A 12,973-nucleotide genomic window follows, 5' to 3' on the forward strand; every position below is an offset into this window, starting at 1 on the left:
CTATGATGGTACCGGCCATGACCATTCTATATATTTGAGCAGTGATTCGAAATGGTACAATAGCCGGTAAACGACGTCTGCCTAGTAGATTCCAATCGAAGGAAACAACTAGGTTTCTTGGAGGTGGGACCGAATAGATGGCCGGATATGACTCTGATGAACTTCCTTCCTAGGGTAAAGGAATGGGTAGACTGCCCCCATGTTCATCGGAGTCTATGCTTACGAAGAGAATTTGAACGGTGTCGTTCTTGTTCTCTCCGGTGACTGTATCATCTGAAGATGGAGCTTCTGAAGGCAAGACCGGGTCAACTTCCGCCTTGACTTTTTGAATTTCTTCTAGTGTGGATTCAGAGGGTTCATCTTCAATGATAGACGCTTCAGCTGACCATAATGGCGTGTCAGCTGGATTTTCAACTAGTGACGGACTTGGTAAGAGTTTCTTATATCTACGAGGAAGCCGTAACGGTGAAACCAGACGGTCGTTCAAAACTCTTTTAGCCTCATCTAAGAAGGGACAACGGTGGACGGCGTGATCGCCTTCACACAGTTTACAAGGAAATTTACATTTTCCTTTTTGTCCAGGGGCTTCACTTTCACTAGTTGACGGTGTATTCTCAACATGATCGTTAGAGGTTGATGACATTGGATTGTGCAAACGAGGAGACCAGTCCCTTAGGATCCAAGGGATGCAAGGACAATCTCGATGATAGTGGTCTCCTTTGCAAATGACACATGGCGATTTAGACCTGGATGGTGTAGTGTGTGGATTTTTCCTAGACGACGCCTAGTTGCCCCTTTTCACCTTTGGCTCCTTCTTCTTCTTCTCCTTCTTCTTCTCAGTTACTTGATTTTTGGCTTTACCAACTTGATCAAGTGAAGAGGAAGGAGGAGAGGGAGAATTGAACAATGTAGAAGGTTGGGGGGTAACCCTGGTATCATTTAGTTGCTGACTTGATTGTTCAGGAATCACGGTGTTCTGAACGATAGAGGTCGAGAAGAGCCATACGAGTAAGCCGATTGTTAATCCTGGAAGCGACAATGTGCCCATATGGGGTGCACCAACATCTCCCCAAGAGGAGAAAGGACTAGGATTTCCTCCAAGGGGAAATCCTTGGTTGGTAGACTCCATTTTTCTCAACCTAAGACCAACGTAGGAAAGGTGATGTTTATTCTGATTAAAATAAATTTTAGATGCTTTGACACAACTTGTTTTTTCAATTTTTAAGAGTCGAGAAAAAACAAAAGATGACTCTAGTCGCATTCGATTTTTCTTGAGCTTGAAGTGACAAGTGCTCGAATGGACCTTTTCCTTTAAGGAGTCTTAAAAGGAACGAAAGAGACTACTCTAGAAATCTAGACAGAGGGATTACCAAACCAATCGCAAAATTGCATAATACTTTTTACGGTACAGCAGTCAATCTTCCCGAATGCTGTGTTCAATGCATTGCGATCGATAGGGTGGCAGACATGGCTTCCTATGGATAAAGGATAAAGCCTATTGTGGTCTCCCAATATATACTCGACGGTACGTGGGAGCACAAGTCCGTACTGACACTTGTCGTCTCAAAGTGGAGGAATCACCCAACCAGCAATGAAAACAACAGTTACCACGCTTTACGACAACGGAATACGTCCCTAGCCTAGACTTCAAAATGTTGTACGTTAGGTTCCAAAGCATTTTTAGATTCATTAAATTTATTTTACAGTTGATCTTGCTTAAGAAATTTTCCTTTCAATTTCACTGCATGATGTAGATATACAATTCCTAAAATGCAATATAAGATGATAAACAATCGTTTAATCTTCTTTTTGCAATGAAAATCCTAGCTGCTAAAGAAAGAGAGATGATATCCTTTCAACGTAGAGCAGAGAGCACACACTATATGCATTGTCCTAAATCAAACCAACAGACAGCCTAAATGCAAATGCACATGCATGTATTTGTTTTCAGCCTTCTTAATGTGTGAATGATAAAAAGGAAGCTAAGCGCAAATCTGAATTATTTTTTCAAAGCAACATTACTAACAAGCTTCTTTTCAAGACAAAATGAAGACAATGACGACACTTTGCGATTTGGAATTGAAAACTTGCTTTCGACACTTGAAAAACTACTAATTCAAATCAAATACAAGAGTAATAGTGTAATCGACTATCAAGAACAATCGGATTCTCTTCTATGACTAAAAACGACACTCGCGACACTTCTAAATCAAGAAACGACAGTTCAATTATGTTACTTCTTTGTAAAAGAGAACTGAAAATGGCTCACAATACATAAAAAAATTTACAGTTCTTTGCAAAATGGAGGCGGAATAATGGCAAGGAATGGGGTTTCCAACAGAGGTATACTGACTTACAGACAACAAAACTCCTGAATAGAGCTGAAAAGAGTGAAAAACCCAAAGTCTGGAGGCAAAATTAGCCCTTTCTGATCAGCGCACCTGTTACACAGGGATTCCAGTATGTATCCCACCTACTGCACATGAGAAGTGCGATGCATACTAATATCCTTGAAGAGAGGGTGCGATGGTACAGTGCGAGACTTTTGATCCAGTTCTTGATCACAGTTTGCAGCACAATTCAGGGATTTTGGCCGAGCAAGTGGTAATCAGTAAATAAATCACAGGAGTAGATCTAAGGAGGTTACTAGAGCCACCACAAGGGCAATTAGAGAGCTTGTAAATTGATTGTTCAGTTTATAAACAAAACCCGGAGATAGACTGAAGCAACATTGGTCTACTTTGCACTTGCATAGCAAATGCAGTTCGAAGGCTAGTTGGCTTGACTTCAGGCTCCGTCTGTAAGTTTATAAAGCAAACAAATAAGATAAACAAACAATCTATTCGCTCCCGAGTGGAGTCGCCATTTTGTTATCGGGAAATCTAGTGTATATGCAGAGCTGCTAGTCCCACTAAGGCTGGTAGCTACCTTAGAAACAAACAAACTAAAACCACTTTCGTTTTCCTTTCTGAGAAGTAGATAAGAGGGGAAAAAAGGAGACCAACCTCTGTCTTGCGCTTGGTTCCTTGCTTGATTCCTCTCCCTTCTAATAGGTATTTACCACTCGCTTCCTCGTCTACCCAGCTTCAAAGAGCACCTGTGGAATCAAAGAAGCATAACAATATCCAAGAACATAGATCTACAATCATAAACAATATAGGACCAGATATATATTGACCACACAAATGCATATATCATCAATCACACAAGCATGTGGAGGAAAACTTGAATAGCTTTATTAATATTCAAGAATAGAAAAGAGGATTACAACCAATTGTTCTAACCCAGCGTCATCCTCTCAGCAAGAAAGCCCTTCTTCACCTCATGAAAAGCTTAGATCACCCAACACTATGATGTTACACCAAGAAACCAGCAGCACTTCCTTACAAGATACAAAATTCCAGCCTCTAGATCTCTGGGATGAGGGATCCATATATAGATGTTTGAAAGGGGGGTGAGTCAGCTTCTGAGATTTTATTAGTGTCCTCTCTCTGATAGTTCTTGATTCCAATTAGAGATTGATGATCTCTTACCCATCCTTGGGCGAATGCAGAGAGGCAAGTGTCACAGGAAAAGTTTCTGGAAGATTCCATGATCTTCCTCCTCGCAAATTGACCCTGCCATTTGCCCACTCTCGCCCATCGCACCCCATAGAAGGGCTTTTCAGTATGCATCACACCTCCCCTGTGCATTTAGGTGGGATGCAGCGCACTTTGACCATGGAGCAGGTGAGATGGTCTAGTTTTGACCAGTTCTGAGTAGTTTTTCATGGAGAGATTCTAGGAGATGATGTAATCAGTTGACCTTGTTCTTTTAGGGTTTGGAACAACACTTTTAGGGACTTAGGAGCCCTTAGTTTATGGAAATTTATGATTGGGGTTGCAGTGCCCAAAAATGTCTATAGCAACATGAAAAAAATAAAATTCTACAGGAAGAGCAGAGGGAGCAACAGGAAGGGAAAAAAGGAAACACAATAGTTATAAGAGGGGACAACTTTCCCAAGTACATTTGAAAAGGATTTCCGATAGTTACAGGAGCCTAGTCCACAACCTAGTTTGAGCTCCTATTATAAGTTCATTGAAGGAGGCATAGTGATCCCTCAAAAGTTTGTAGTCCCACTTTTCTTTGAACTTGACACAGAAAGAGGAATTCCCATAGATGGATGCATATTCTTGAATCCAATAAGGTGGAAGATGTGGGCCTCATCAAAGAGAAGGTCTTCGAAATGGGTAAGAAGTTAAGTGAGTTAAGGGGAAAGGAGTCCATAATGAGAGAAGAGATGCCAAAAGAAAATAGATGGTTCAGGAGGAAATTCCAAGAGAAGGAAATGCAATTGACCACAATGGCAAGCCTCTCCATGGAGGTACTATACTTCAAACTATCATCTAAGTCTTATGCAATCTTCCTCAAAGAACATCGGATGGAGTTCCACATCAAGACATTGGCACAACATGGATCCATGCCATTTCAGGATTATAAGAAGTTCACTGAGTTGTGTGACTGAAATATCATAAAAGACAGAGACAAATTAGTTGAGTTATACCTGCACAACCTAACCTTAATTGATATGAATTTTTGGGATCCCAATGCAATGTTGGGAGACCTACAACTAATGGCCCTTGCATCTTGGATGACTCATGAGGAGGCTAGAGCTAAGGAGGTGAAGAAGGTAATGGAAAAAGAAGAAAAAGAACTCGCCTATATCAGGGTAGAGAAGATAAGTCCAATGGTTGTAATCAATACTCACATCATCATCTACAATGATGCTAAGATAGCAACTAGATACGTTGCCACTCAAGAGTAGGACATATACTATTTTGAGGAAACTCTAAGGATGTTAGGGGCTAAGAGACAACACGCATCTAAGAGAAGATGGAATGCATTTCTATACAGTCTCCAAATCAAGGAGTATCACTCTCCTGAAAGGTTTATGAATGCATTGGAAATAACACCCATGTACAAAAGGGTCAATTAAAGATTAAAAGTCAACTGGATTGGACTCAAGCTCAGTCCACCTTTACTTTCTGGTTTATAAGAAGGAGTGAATGAAGATGAGGAAAGGAAGAAATGGACAAACATGGAGAAGGATCCAAGCTTCTATCCTCAGGAGGGCACACCATGTGCAAAACCTTGTGATGTCAAAGAGGCCACTAGGGCCATGAAATACATGGACATAGAAGACTGAGTTACTCAAAGGATGAGAAATAGTTTCAGTAGGGTGGTGATCATGAGGCTCATCAATAGGTAGATCATAAGGGTCACAATTCCATCCTCCAGCTTATTTAATTATCTTTTTTCTCACATTTATCTCCAAATTTTGTTATATTATGCTTAGTGTGAGGAGTAAAAGATGTGTTGCTATGTCTCGTGGCCTAATGTGTGTTAAATTTAGGAACTAGATAGATCTTGACATAATTTGAGTGTAGGATCTCGAAGTAAACAACAAAGAGATATTTGAGGAGTTTTTTCACCTCTTTGACTCCTCAAAAAAAAAAGATCACCACTCTATCTCTCATCAACTTGAGGTCATTGGGATCCAAGAAGGTCGAGATAATTAGTAGCCAAGCTATAATTGTAGTTCAAGGGAGACCTAGATCCACATATTCTTGAGTTAGGGAGACAAACATCCATGTTTTCTAGGGAGTTATTGGTAGCTATCCTTTTGTATAAATAAACATTCTAAGGAACTCATTAAGATTCAAAGTTTTATTGTGGCTAAGAGGCCATTGAGTTGAAGCACTTATGACTGTTATTTTGATGATGTATTTGACATTTCTTAACTGATAATGAGAAGTTTTATCTTGATCCATCATTGAGTTAGTTCAGAGGACTGGAGATATTGGGTTTGGGCCCAACCCTAGCAGCCTAGGTCCCTCTTGTGTATTTCTATTTATCTTAGGCTAGAATGTTGATTAGTTGTTGTAGTTTAGTAGAGTTTATTTATATTTCTTTTAGCCTAGAATATTGATTAGTTGTTGGAATTTGGTAGAGTATAATTCCTCAAAAAATCTATGACTAGGATCACTTTCTCACCTCTCTCATGGAAGCATGATTAGAGGAATCCACCATAAAAGCCCAAAAACAGTGTGATTTATTGTCTATGATTTCTTGGAAAAGTTTACATTTGGTACATTTCTTTACATGTGATTGTTGTAGCTTAGAGGGTAATTCATTGCATAGATCAAGTTCTTAGTATTAATTAGACAGTTTCTTTATGATTTCTTGGAAAGGTTTATTTTTGGTATCTTGCTTCACATATGATTGATGTAGCTTAGGAAGTATTTCATTGCAGATATCAAGTTCATAACATTATTTAGTTAGTTTCCAAATTCAATTCATATTTTCAAGCATTAACTGTAATATTTTGAAAATGAAAAGAGGAACATGTGCATGTGATTTTGCAGAGTTGTTGGATCTTCAGGCAAGGAATCTTTTCACCAACTCCACCTAGGTTTTCTCCACTCTCTTCTGATGAATTCCAACCCATGTTCTTGATCTCTAATTTTTGGTCACCGATAAGTAGCCCTCTTAGCCCAAACTTGGCGTTCCTGAAGTGTTTGGCTTGGCTACGGGTGTCGGCCACCTTCCCTACATTACCCACAACCTTCATTCAGCTTGCAATTACTTCATCCCATCATCCTTACCCTCCAAACCTTCTCAACCAAGTTCCTGTAGCATTAAAGGACTTCTTGTAGCATTACAAGAATCCTGTAGCGACATCCTGTAGCACACATGTAACAGCCTGTTTTGACCTTGTTTTCACATGCAATGATAGCATAGCTTAGTTTAGGAGTAGGTTGACCCCTCAACTTGGATTCCATGACCAAAAGTAACACCTTGGCCATTCCCTTCATTCCTTTTTCTTTCCTACAAGAGTGAATAACATTAGTTCTTTCATTCCCAATTTGGAAATTAGGACCTTACTTAATTTGAAAGCGTTAATTAGATAAACAATGCATGCATTCTTAAGTTGTGAATTGGTGGGATGTTCTTTTGTTTTCAAGCAAACCAGATATCTAGATGATTGATTGCAAATGATAGTTTCCTTTTTGCAGTTAGCATAATTCTTGTGTTTTTCATGAATGGGATCATTAGCATTTACGAGTGAACAACATTTACAAGTTAGAGTTGAAAACCATTTACCTTCTCTGCAATAGGACTAGCTTTTACATTCTTCTTTCAGTAGTTAATCTCCTTTAAGTTTAGTAGAGGAATGGTCTTGGAGCCCTAATGATCAAGTGATCTAGTTGAGGGTGGCATGAGTAGAACTCATCTACTATGTATATACCACCTCCACCTTGAAGTTTGTACAAACCCCAAGTTGATAAGTAAAGTTGAAGAGCCTCTGGAAGTTGTAGTACTCTTGGTGCAATACGAGAGCTCACCACATGACACAAAGTAGACACAAGGTTAAACATCACTTAAATATTACATGTCACATAGGGAGGTACAAGACAACTCAACGCTATCAGATTAATAGAGCTAGAGGGAAAAATTGATAGTATAGACCACAAGTTGATCATTCTAGGTAGGAGATTAGCCAATATCTCCTTCTCCTTGAATGAGGGTAGTGACCAACCAGCGTGGATTCCTAGAGACTCTGCCCAATAGTTATTGTGACTCACAAGTTTTTTGCTAGCAAAACTAGTATTTTTTTGTATTCTCATGTTAATGTATGTAAGGTTTGGCATAACCAACTTATTTTATAAGTTTCTATTTACAATATGCTTTAGTTAGATGAGGTCTTAGAAATCTCAAGACTTTGAACATATGTTATGGTCTAGTTTCCCTTCAAACGTACCGATAGAAAAAAAAATTTGGTCTATGTAAATTTGTTAGTGTAGTTCAAGTAAATTTGACTATTGTAAAGAGAAAATTTACTATTGGTTAATTCTACGCTGCATGTTTCGGTAATACATGGTTTCTCTCATGGTATTGTAATGTAGTGTGACCTATTTAATGGCATGAATACTTCACTATAATTTTCGTTTGGACAAGAAATATTAGATCTATTATTAGGAGTAACTTTACAATGAATACTTCATTGTAATTTTTCTTTGTAAAAAGAGGCTTCTATCATAGCGAGGTTACTTAGTAGTCTTGATCTACATGGAGGAAGTGCAACCCCAAGTCAATGGGAAAGATTATAGAATGCAAGTGGGACACTCGTTCATAGATGGATATTGTTCAAGCATGTTGAATTCTCAGTCCATATCTATGTTGAATGGTTATGTCACTTTAGACAGAACAATGGGTCACATGTTGTAGCTAGCATTGATGAGGTGCAAGTTTTGTGTGACAATCTAAAACCTATCAACCTACACCTTGACCAGAGAGATGTGTGTAATTTGGATGTGTTGATTGAGGCATAGCTTGCAATTGTACTATGAAGGATATTTTCATAAAAATACTTAGAATGTTGTGAACGTTCATTGAGCAAAAAATTTGTCAAGCCCTTCATAAAGGAAATTAGCTAGAACTCACAAATATGAAATCCACAGCACAAGGTTGTTAATGTTTTTAAGTAGATTTTGAAAAATTGTCTTCGTGAGGAGTCCTTAGAACAAGAAGATGAAAGTTTGGTCATCTATGCATCCTTTGTGCAAAGTGGTGGTGTTGTAAGGAAATATTTTGAGGAGGATCAAGAGATGAGGAAATTATCTAAACAAAATTGCAATTGTGGGACATTTGAGTGACTCTTTTAGATAAATGTTGATGCAAATTTTGGGATGAGTTTTCTAGATTTCATGAGAATGATCTAACATCCTATGAAGATTTTGAATACCAAAAAAAAATGCTCATTAAGATTTATTTTGGTTTGTAGGTTTTGGCAAGGACCCATGTCTTTGTGTGCTGAAGAGAGTGAGAAAAAATGGCCAACTATGTTGCTAAGGTGTATGAAAGTTATGACGATTAGAAATAATCACATGAAATCCATTTTGGTTAGACATTTTAGCATGGATAAGAAGGTCATGGGCCTTAATCGATGGCATCAGACGGTGCTGAAAAACAATAAAGTATTGAATGATGGATGTATCTATTTAATATCAATTTTGATAGTTGGGTTAATGGGAGATTAGGCGGATCTAGGGAGTTAAAATGTTATTGCACTGTGAGGTCAATGTATGGATAAGAATGGGTTAGATATATAGAGAGAAAGGTCATATAAGTAAATGGATGAGAGAACATAGATGAAGTCAATGGTGCTAAGGATTGGTGAAGGAGCCAACATGTTATGGAAAAAAAACAGTAATGGATGACCACCTAAGAGTATTCGGTCCAAGTTGGTAGTGTTGTGGGGCATAGAGTTATAGATACTAAAGTTGTGGAGTGGACTACATGAATAGGTGGATGCCATGTAGCTTGAGGGGGGAATGTGAAATATTTGGATTTCAAATGGTTGATGAACCATGTACACAAAAAAAGTATCCTTAAAAACTAGACAATAGATTACCCATGTAGTGGGATGGATGGTAACTTTTTTATATTGACTTCAATAAAGTTGTTGGGACCAAGTTAATCTCTCAAGTCAAGTTTAAAGGGAGATTTATAAGGTATTTTACAAGAATGTATCTTAGGAAACTAGACAATTGGTTACCCATATGTTACAATGGATTGTAATTTTTTATATGGATTTCAACAAAATTATTAGTTAATCTCCCCAAATCAATTTTAAAGGGGACTAGATTATAAATCCAATCCACTGACAAGTTTAGAGCTCAAGATTGTGATAATCCATGGTATTTCTCATGGAAGTTTAATGTAATATATCATTATTTAAAGCCATAAAAGTATATTGTAACTTTTTTTAAATATAGATTTCTTATTTGAAGCTGATTTGAGTTTAAGGGTAAAACTATTATACTCTTTTTACTATTACTGTATCTTATTATTGTTTTTTTTCTATCCTATGCTTGTCTTTCTATTGCATTTGGTCTGATTTGTAGGTCTTCATGTCCCAAAACTTTTGGGACATTGTGTTTCAGACTTCGGTTGATGGAGATCAAGGCCCTATCCATGGACTATAGGTCTTGGGAAGTAAGTACTGTAGGTCTTTGGAAGTCAGTTGTATTTCAATTTCTGTTCAATCATTTCAGATCTGGAATGCATTTTTCTATTCCATCTTCATGGGCTGTCCTGAATGAAAGTTCACTATTGTATGAATTTCTCTTCGATATTAACACAGTTATTTCTACGGGAATTGCCGTAAGCGATGGTCTTTGGGATATGGTTATGCTTTTTTTTTAATCAAATTATTTACATCTCTTCTCAGACGTGAAGTAATGCTTCTTGCCGAAAATATTCATCGATACAAATATCACCTCTGAAAGATTCAGATGTGCAAGTACTTTGGAGTTAAACAACCATCAATGATTTCATATCTTTGCGATTTCTTATGTAAATATACATTTGGTGTTGACAAAATTCGCTTGAGTCTTCTCGAGTCCCAATTACAGCTGCCATTTCTATGTATATACGTTGATCTCAATTTAATGTCCCACCTTAGCAATGCCTTCCCTATTAGTTAACTCTACCCATATAATTCCTCAGTCGCCTTACATCTGAGACCTTCACAGGTTTCACTATAAAGTCTTCTGCACCTTCGTCCAGACATCTGGTCAGTTTCCATCCCCCAGTAAGTATATAATCATGCAAAAATAACCATAACATTCCAAAACAATAAAATATAGTCTGAAATTGGAATTTTACCTGCTCCTCCTAGAAGACAAATTCTCTGATGACATGACCACCACAGGAATCTCCTTGAGCTTCGATTCCTGCAACTTTTCGTTAAAATATTCATATCATCCTCCATCCACTTCAAAAAAGAATAAATACACCTTTCCACCCTCCCAGTGTTTGAGAATAATAAAAATAAATTATTCATGTCATACTCTATCCACTTCAAAATGAATAAAGACAACTTTCCATCCTCCCAATGTCTGAGAATAATAAAAATAAAATATCCATGGCATCCTCTATCCACTTCTAAATGAATGATGACAACTTTCCATCCTCCCATGTTTGAGAATAATAAAATTACCTTTACTCTCTTGAGTAAATCGTAGCCAGACATTCCTGGCATAGAGTAGTCCGTGATTATCATGTTCACCTCACTATCCTGAATCAGAAACAACGAGCAAAAACTATATGTAAAAGAGAAACCGATCTAATAAAAAATTCTATAAAATTGTATAATAATTGTATACTGCATGATATTAAGGTAATTATCACGAGCATAATAGTTTTTTAAAAGGAAAAACATGGCCTAAAACCAATAAATGACATTTGGGTAGACTAATATACCCCATCTAAAGGAATTAAACTAAGTATTTGTTAGATAATACCCTTGAAATTAACTAGAATCATATCCTAAATAATAGCTGAAATTAACAAGATTTAGAAATCTGACAGATAGAAAAAAAAAATACAACTAATTAAACAAAATTAATCAAACTGCAGATTTCAGCTACTTACATCTATAATGTTATGATCATCTCCCAATCCCAGAAACTCCAGAGCACTTGTCACACTATCCACTGTGGTTACTGAAGTGACACACATCCATACATAATAAGCTTTCAAATAGAGGAAATAAATTAACACCAAATCCATAGTGAGGAGAACCTTTTTTTTAAAGAGAAATTGTGTTAACAATAATGGAGAAGAAACGTTTCAAACATTGTTCTCAAAAAAAAAAAATAGAGTTTTCTCATTATGAATTACAGCATTATGAATTACAACTGTAGAAACCGGCATTAGAAAATAAAATTCCCCAAACCATTGATATATCCCCGTCTTAACACAATATTACCTTTGTAACAGGAGTTCTTCAATATCTTTTCTATGACTCTCCGGTCTGTAATGCTGTCATCCACTGCCAGCACGTGAAGCTGGGCAGTGCTCTCTACCTCTTCTCTTGATTGATCTGAATTAAAAGCCATGGTATCCTCTGTCCTGGATTGCGAATGTTGCCATCCTCTCCTCTCCATTATATCTTAACGAACAAGGATTCCCACGGGCCAAAGTGCGCTTGCAACAAATAAAATGATCCGATTGTCTAAATCCCTAGATGAATTCCAACGTACAAATGCGGCGGGGAGCTAAAATAATCAAAATCTAAAGAAAGATCGCTAAATCGCGTAAAGCATGGTGTGGTCTTGTGATGCTAGGGTTGACTAAAATCCCAAGCGCGTAATCAGGCTTCCATGAGGTGCGTGATTGAAAAATAATTTCGGAATATCTTGAACAGATATTTCGCTGAAATTACAAGGAGGGTTCACACACGCTTGGACACCCAAAACCACCCGAGATCTTGCCAGTTCAAACAAAGCCCCCAAATTCCATATGTACAAGAACAAAAAAAATTGACCCCCAAGTAGGGGAGGATTATGCGGGCAATTCAATCCGACCGAAAAAAACTTTATTTCCCCCACAATATGGTGCAGGCGATCTCTAAACTATTATTCTGAAAATCACATGCATTGCGAAAACAGATATATGGTCGATACGCTTCCAAATCAATTTGCTCGACTCAAATTTTCCACCAATATGCGTGGGCTATTTCAATTGCGTTCGGCAGCTTACCTGTCAAATCCCCACTACATTACTCACCTCGCTCCCAACGCAAGCTTGGCTCGTAAATGATTTTCTTCCTCTCTCATGCCCCACTTAAATAGCACACAAAAATCCATAGTATCAAAGAATTTTTTTTAGAAAAATCTTCCACCTTTTCTTATATTATTTGAACCGTTAGCGTTGCTACACATAGGATTGACAGAGTAGATTATTAATGGAGGGCCCTCCTTGATTGGGCCCCATGGGTTTCCATCCCTCATCCATGGCTTTCTCCATAAGCCACCATCGTCATAACTGCTTTTCTTCTGCTACTGCGCAGCTTCCCTTCCGAGTCTGAATGTGATCCTATAATAGGTAGAAGGCTCTTTGAACTTCACAGATTTGATTGATTTCC

General features: G+C 37.7%; 1 protein-coding gene across 2 annotated transcripts; it reads right to left on the minus strand.

Annotated features, from left to right (window-relative positions):
• Positions 1–10,324: 10,324 nt before the first annotated feature.
• Positions 10,325–12,628, minus strand: LOC149232373 (two-component response regulator ORR3-like). Of its 2 annotated transcripts, none has more exons than XM_089376475.1 (5): positions 11,816–12,628; positions 11,479–11,549; positions 11,045–11,122; positions 10,711–10,784; positions 10,325–10,615 (listed from the first exon to the last, which is right to left on the minus strand). In XM_089376475.1, exons 1-5 carry the CDS (start codon positions 11,991–11,993, stop codon positions 10,522–10,524), a joined length of 495 nt encoding a protein of 164 aa, XP_089232601.1. In that variant the 5' UTR covers positions 11,994–12,628; the 3' UTR covers positions 10,325–10,521. The 2 variants fall into 2 exon arrangements, with proteins under 2 accessions (XP_089232601.1, XP_089232602.1); XM_089376476.1 differs by having other exon boundaries at positions 10,327–10,615; positions 10,711–10,778.
• Between the last annotated feature and the right edge of the window lie 345 nt (positions 12,629–12,973).

The sequence above is a fragment of the Pinus tabuliformis genome, chromosome J, assembly GCF_031772625.1.
Source record: "Pinus tabuliformis cultivar Carrire ecotype Pingquan chromosome J, CPIR1, whole genome shotgun sequence".
Lineage (NCBI taxonomy): Eukaryota > Viridiplantae > Streptophyta > Pinopsida > Pinales > Pinaceae > Pinus > Pinus tabuliformis.

Coding starts and splice junctions, on each gene's coding strand:
- LOC149232373 (XM_089376475.1), bottom strand. CDS start 11,993: ATGGAGAGGAGAGGATGGCAACATTCGCAATCCAGGACAGAGGATACC. Junction 11,123..11,478: donor ATGATCATAACATTATAGAT/GTAAGTAGCTGA, acceptor TTTCTGATTCAG/GATAGTGAGGTGAACATGAT. Junction 10,616..10,710: donor TTGTCTTCTAGGAGGAGCAG/GTAAAATTCCAA, acceptor GAAACTGACCAG/ATGTCTGGACGAAGGTGCAG.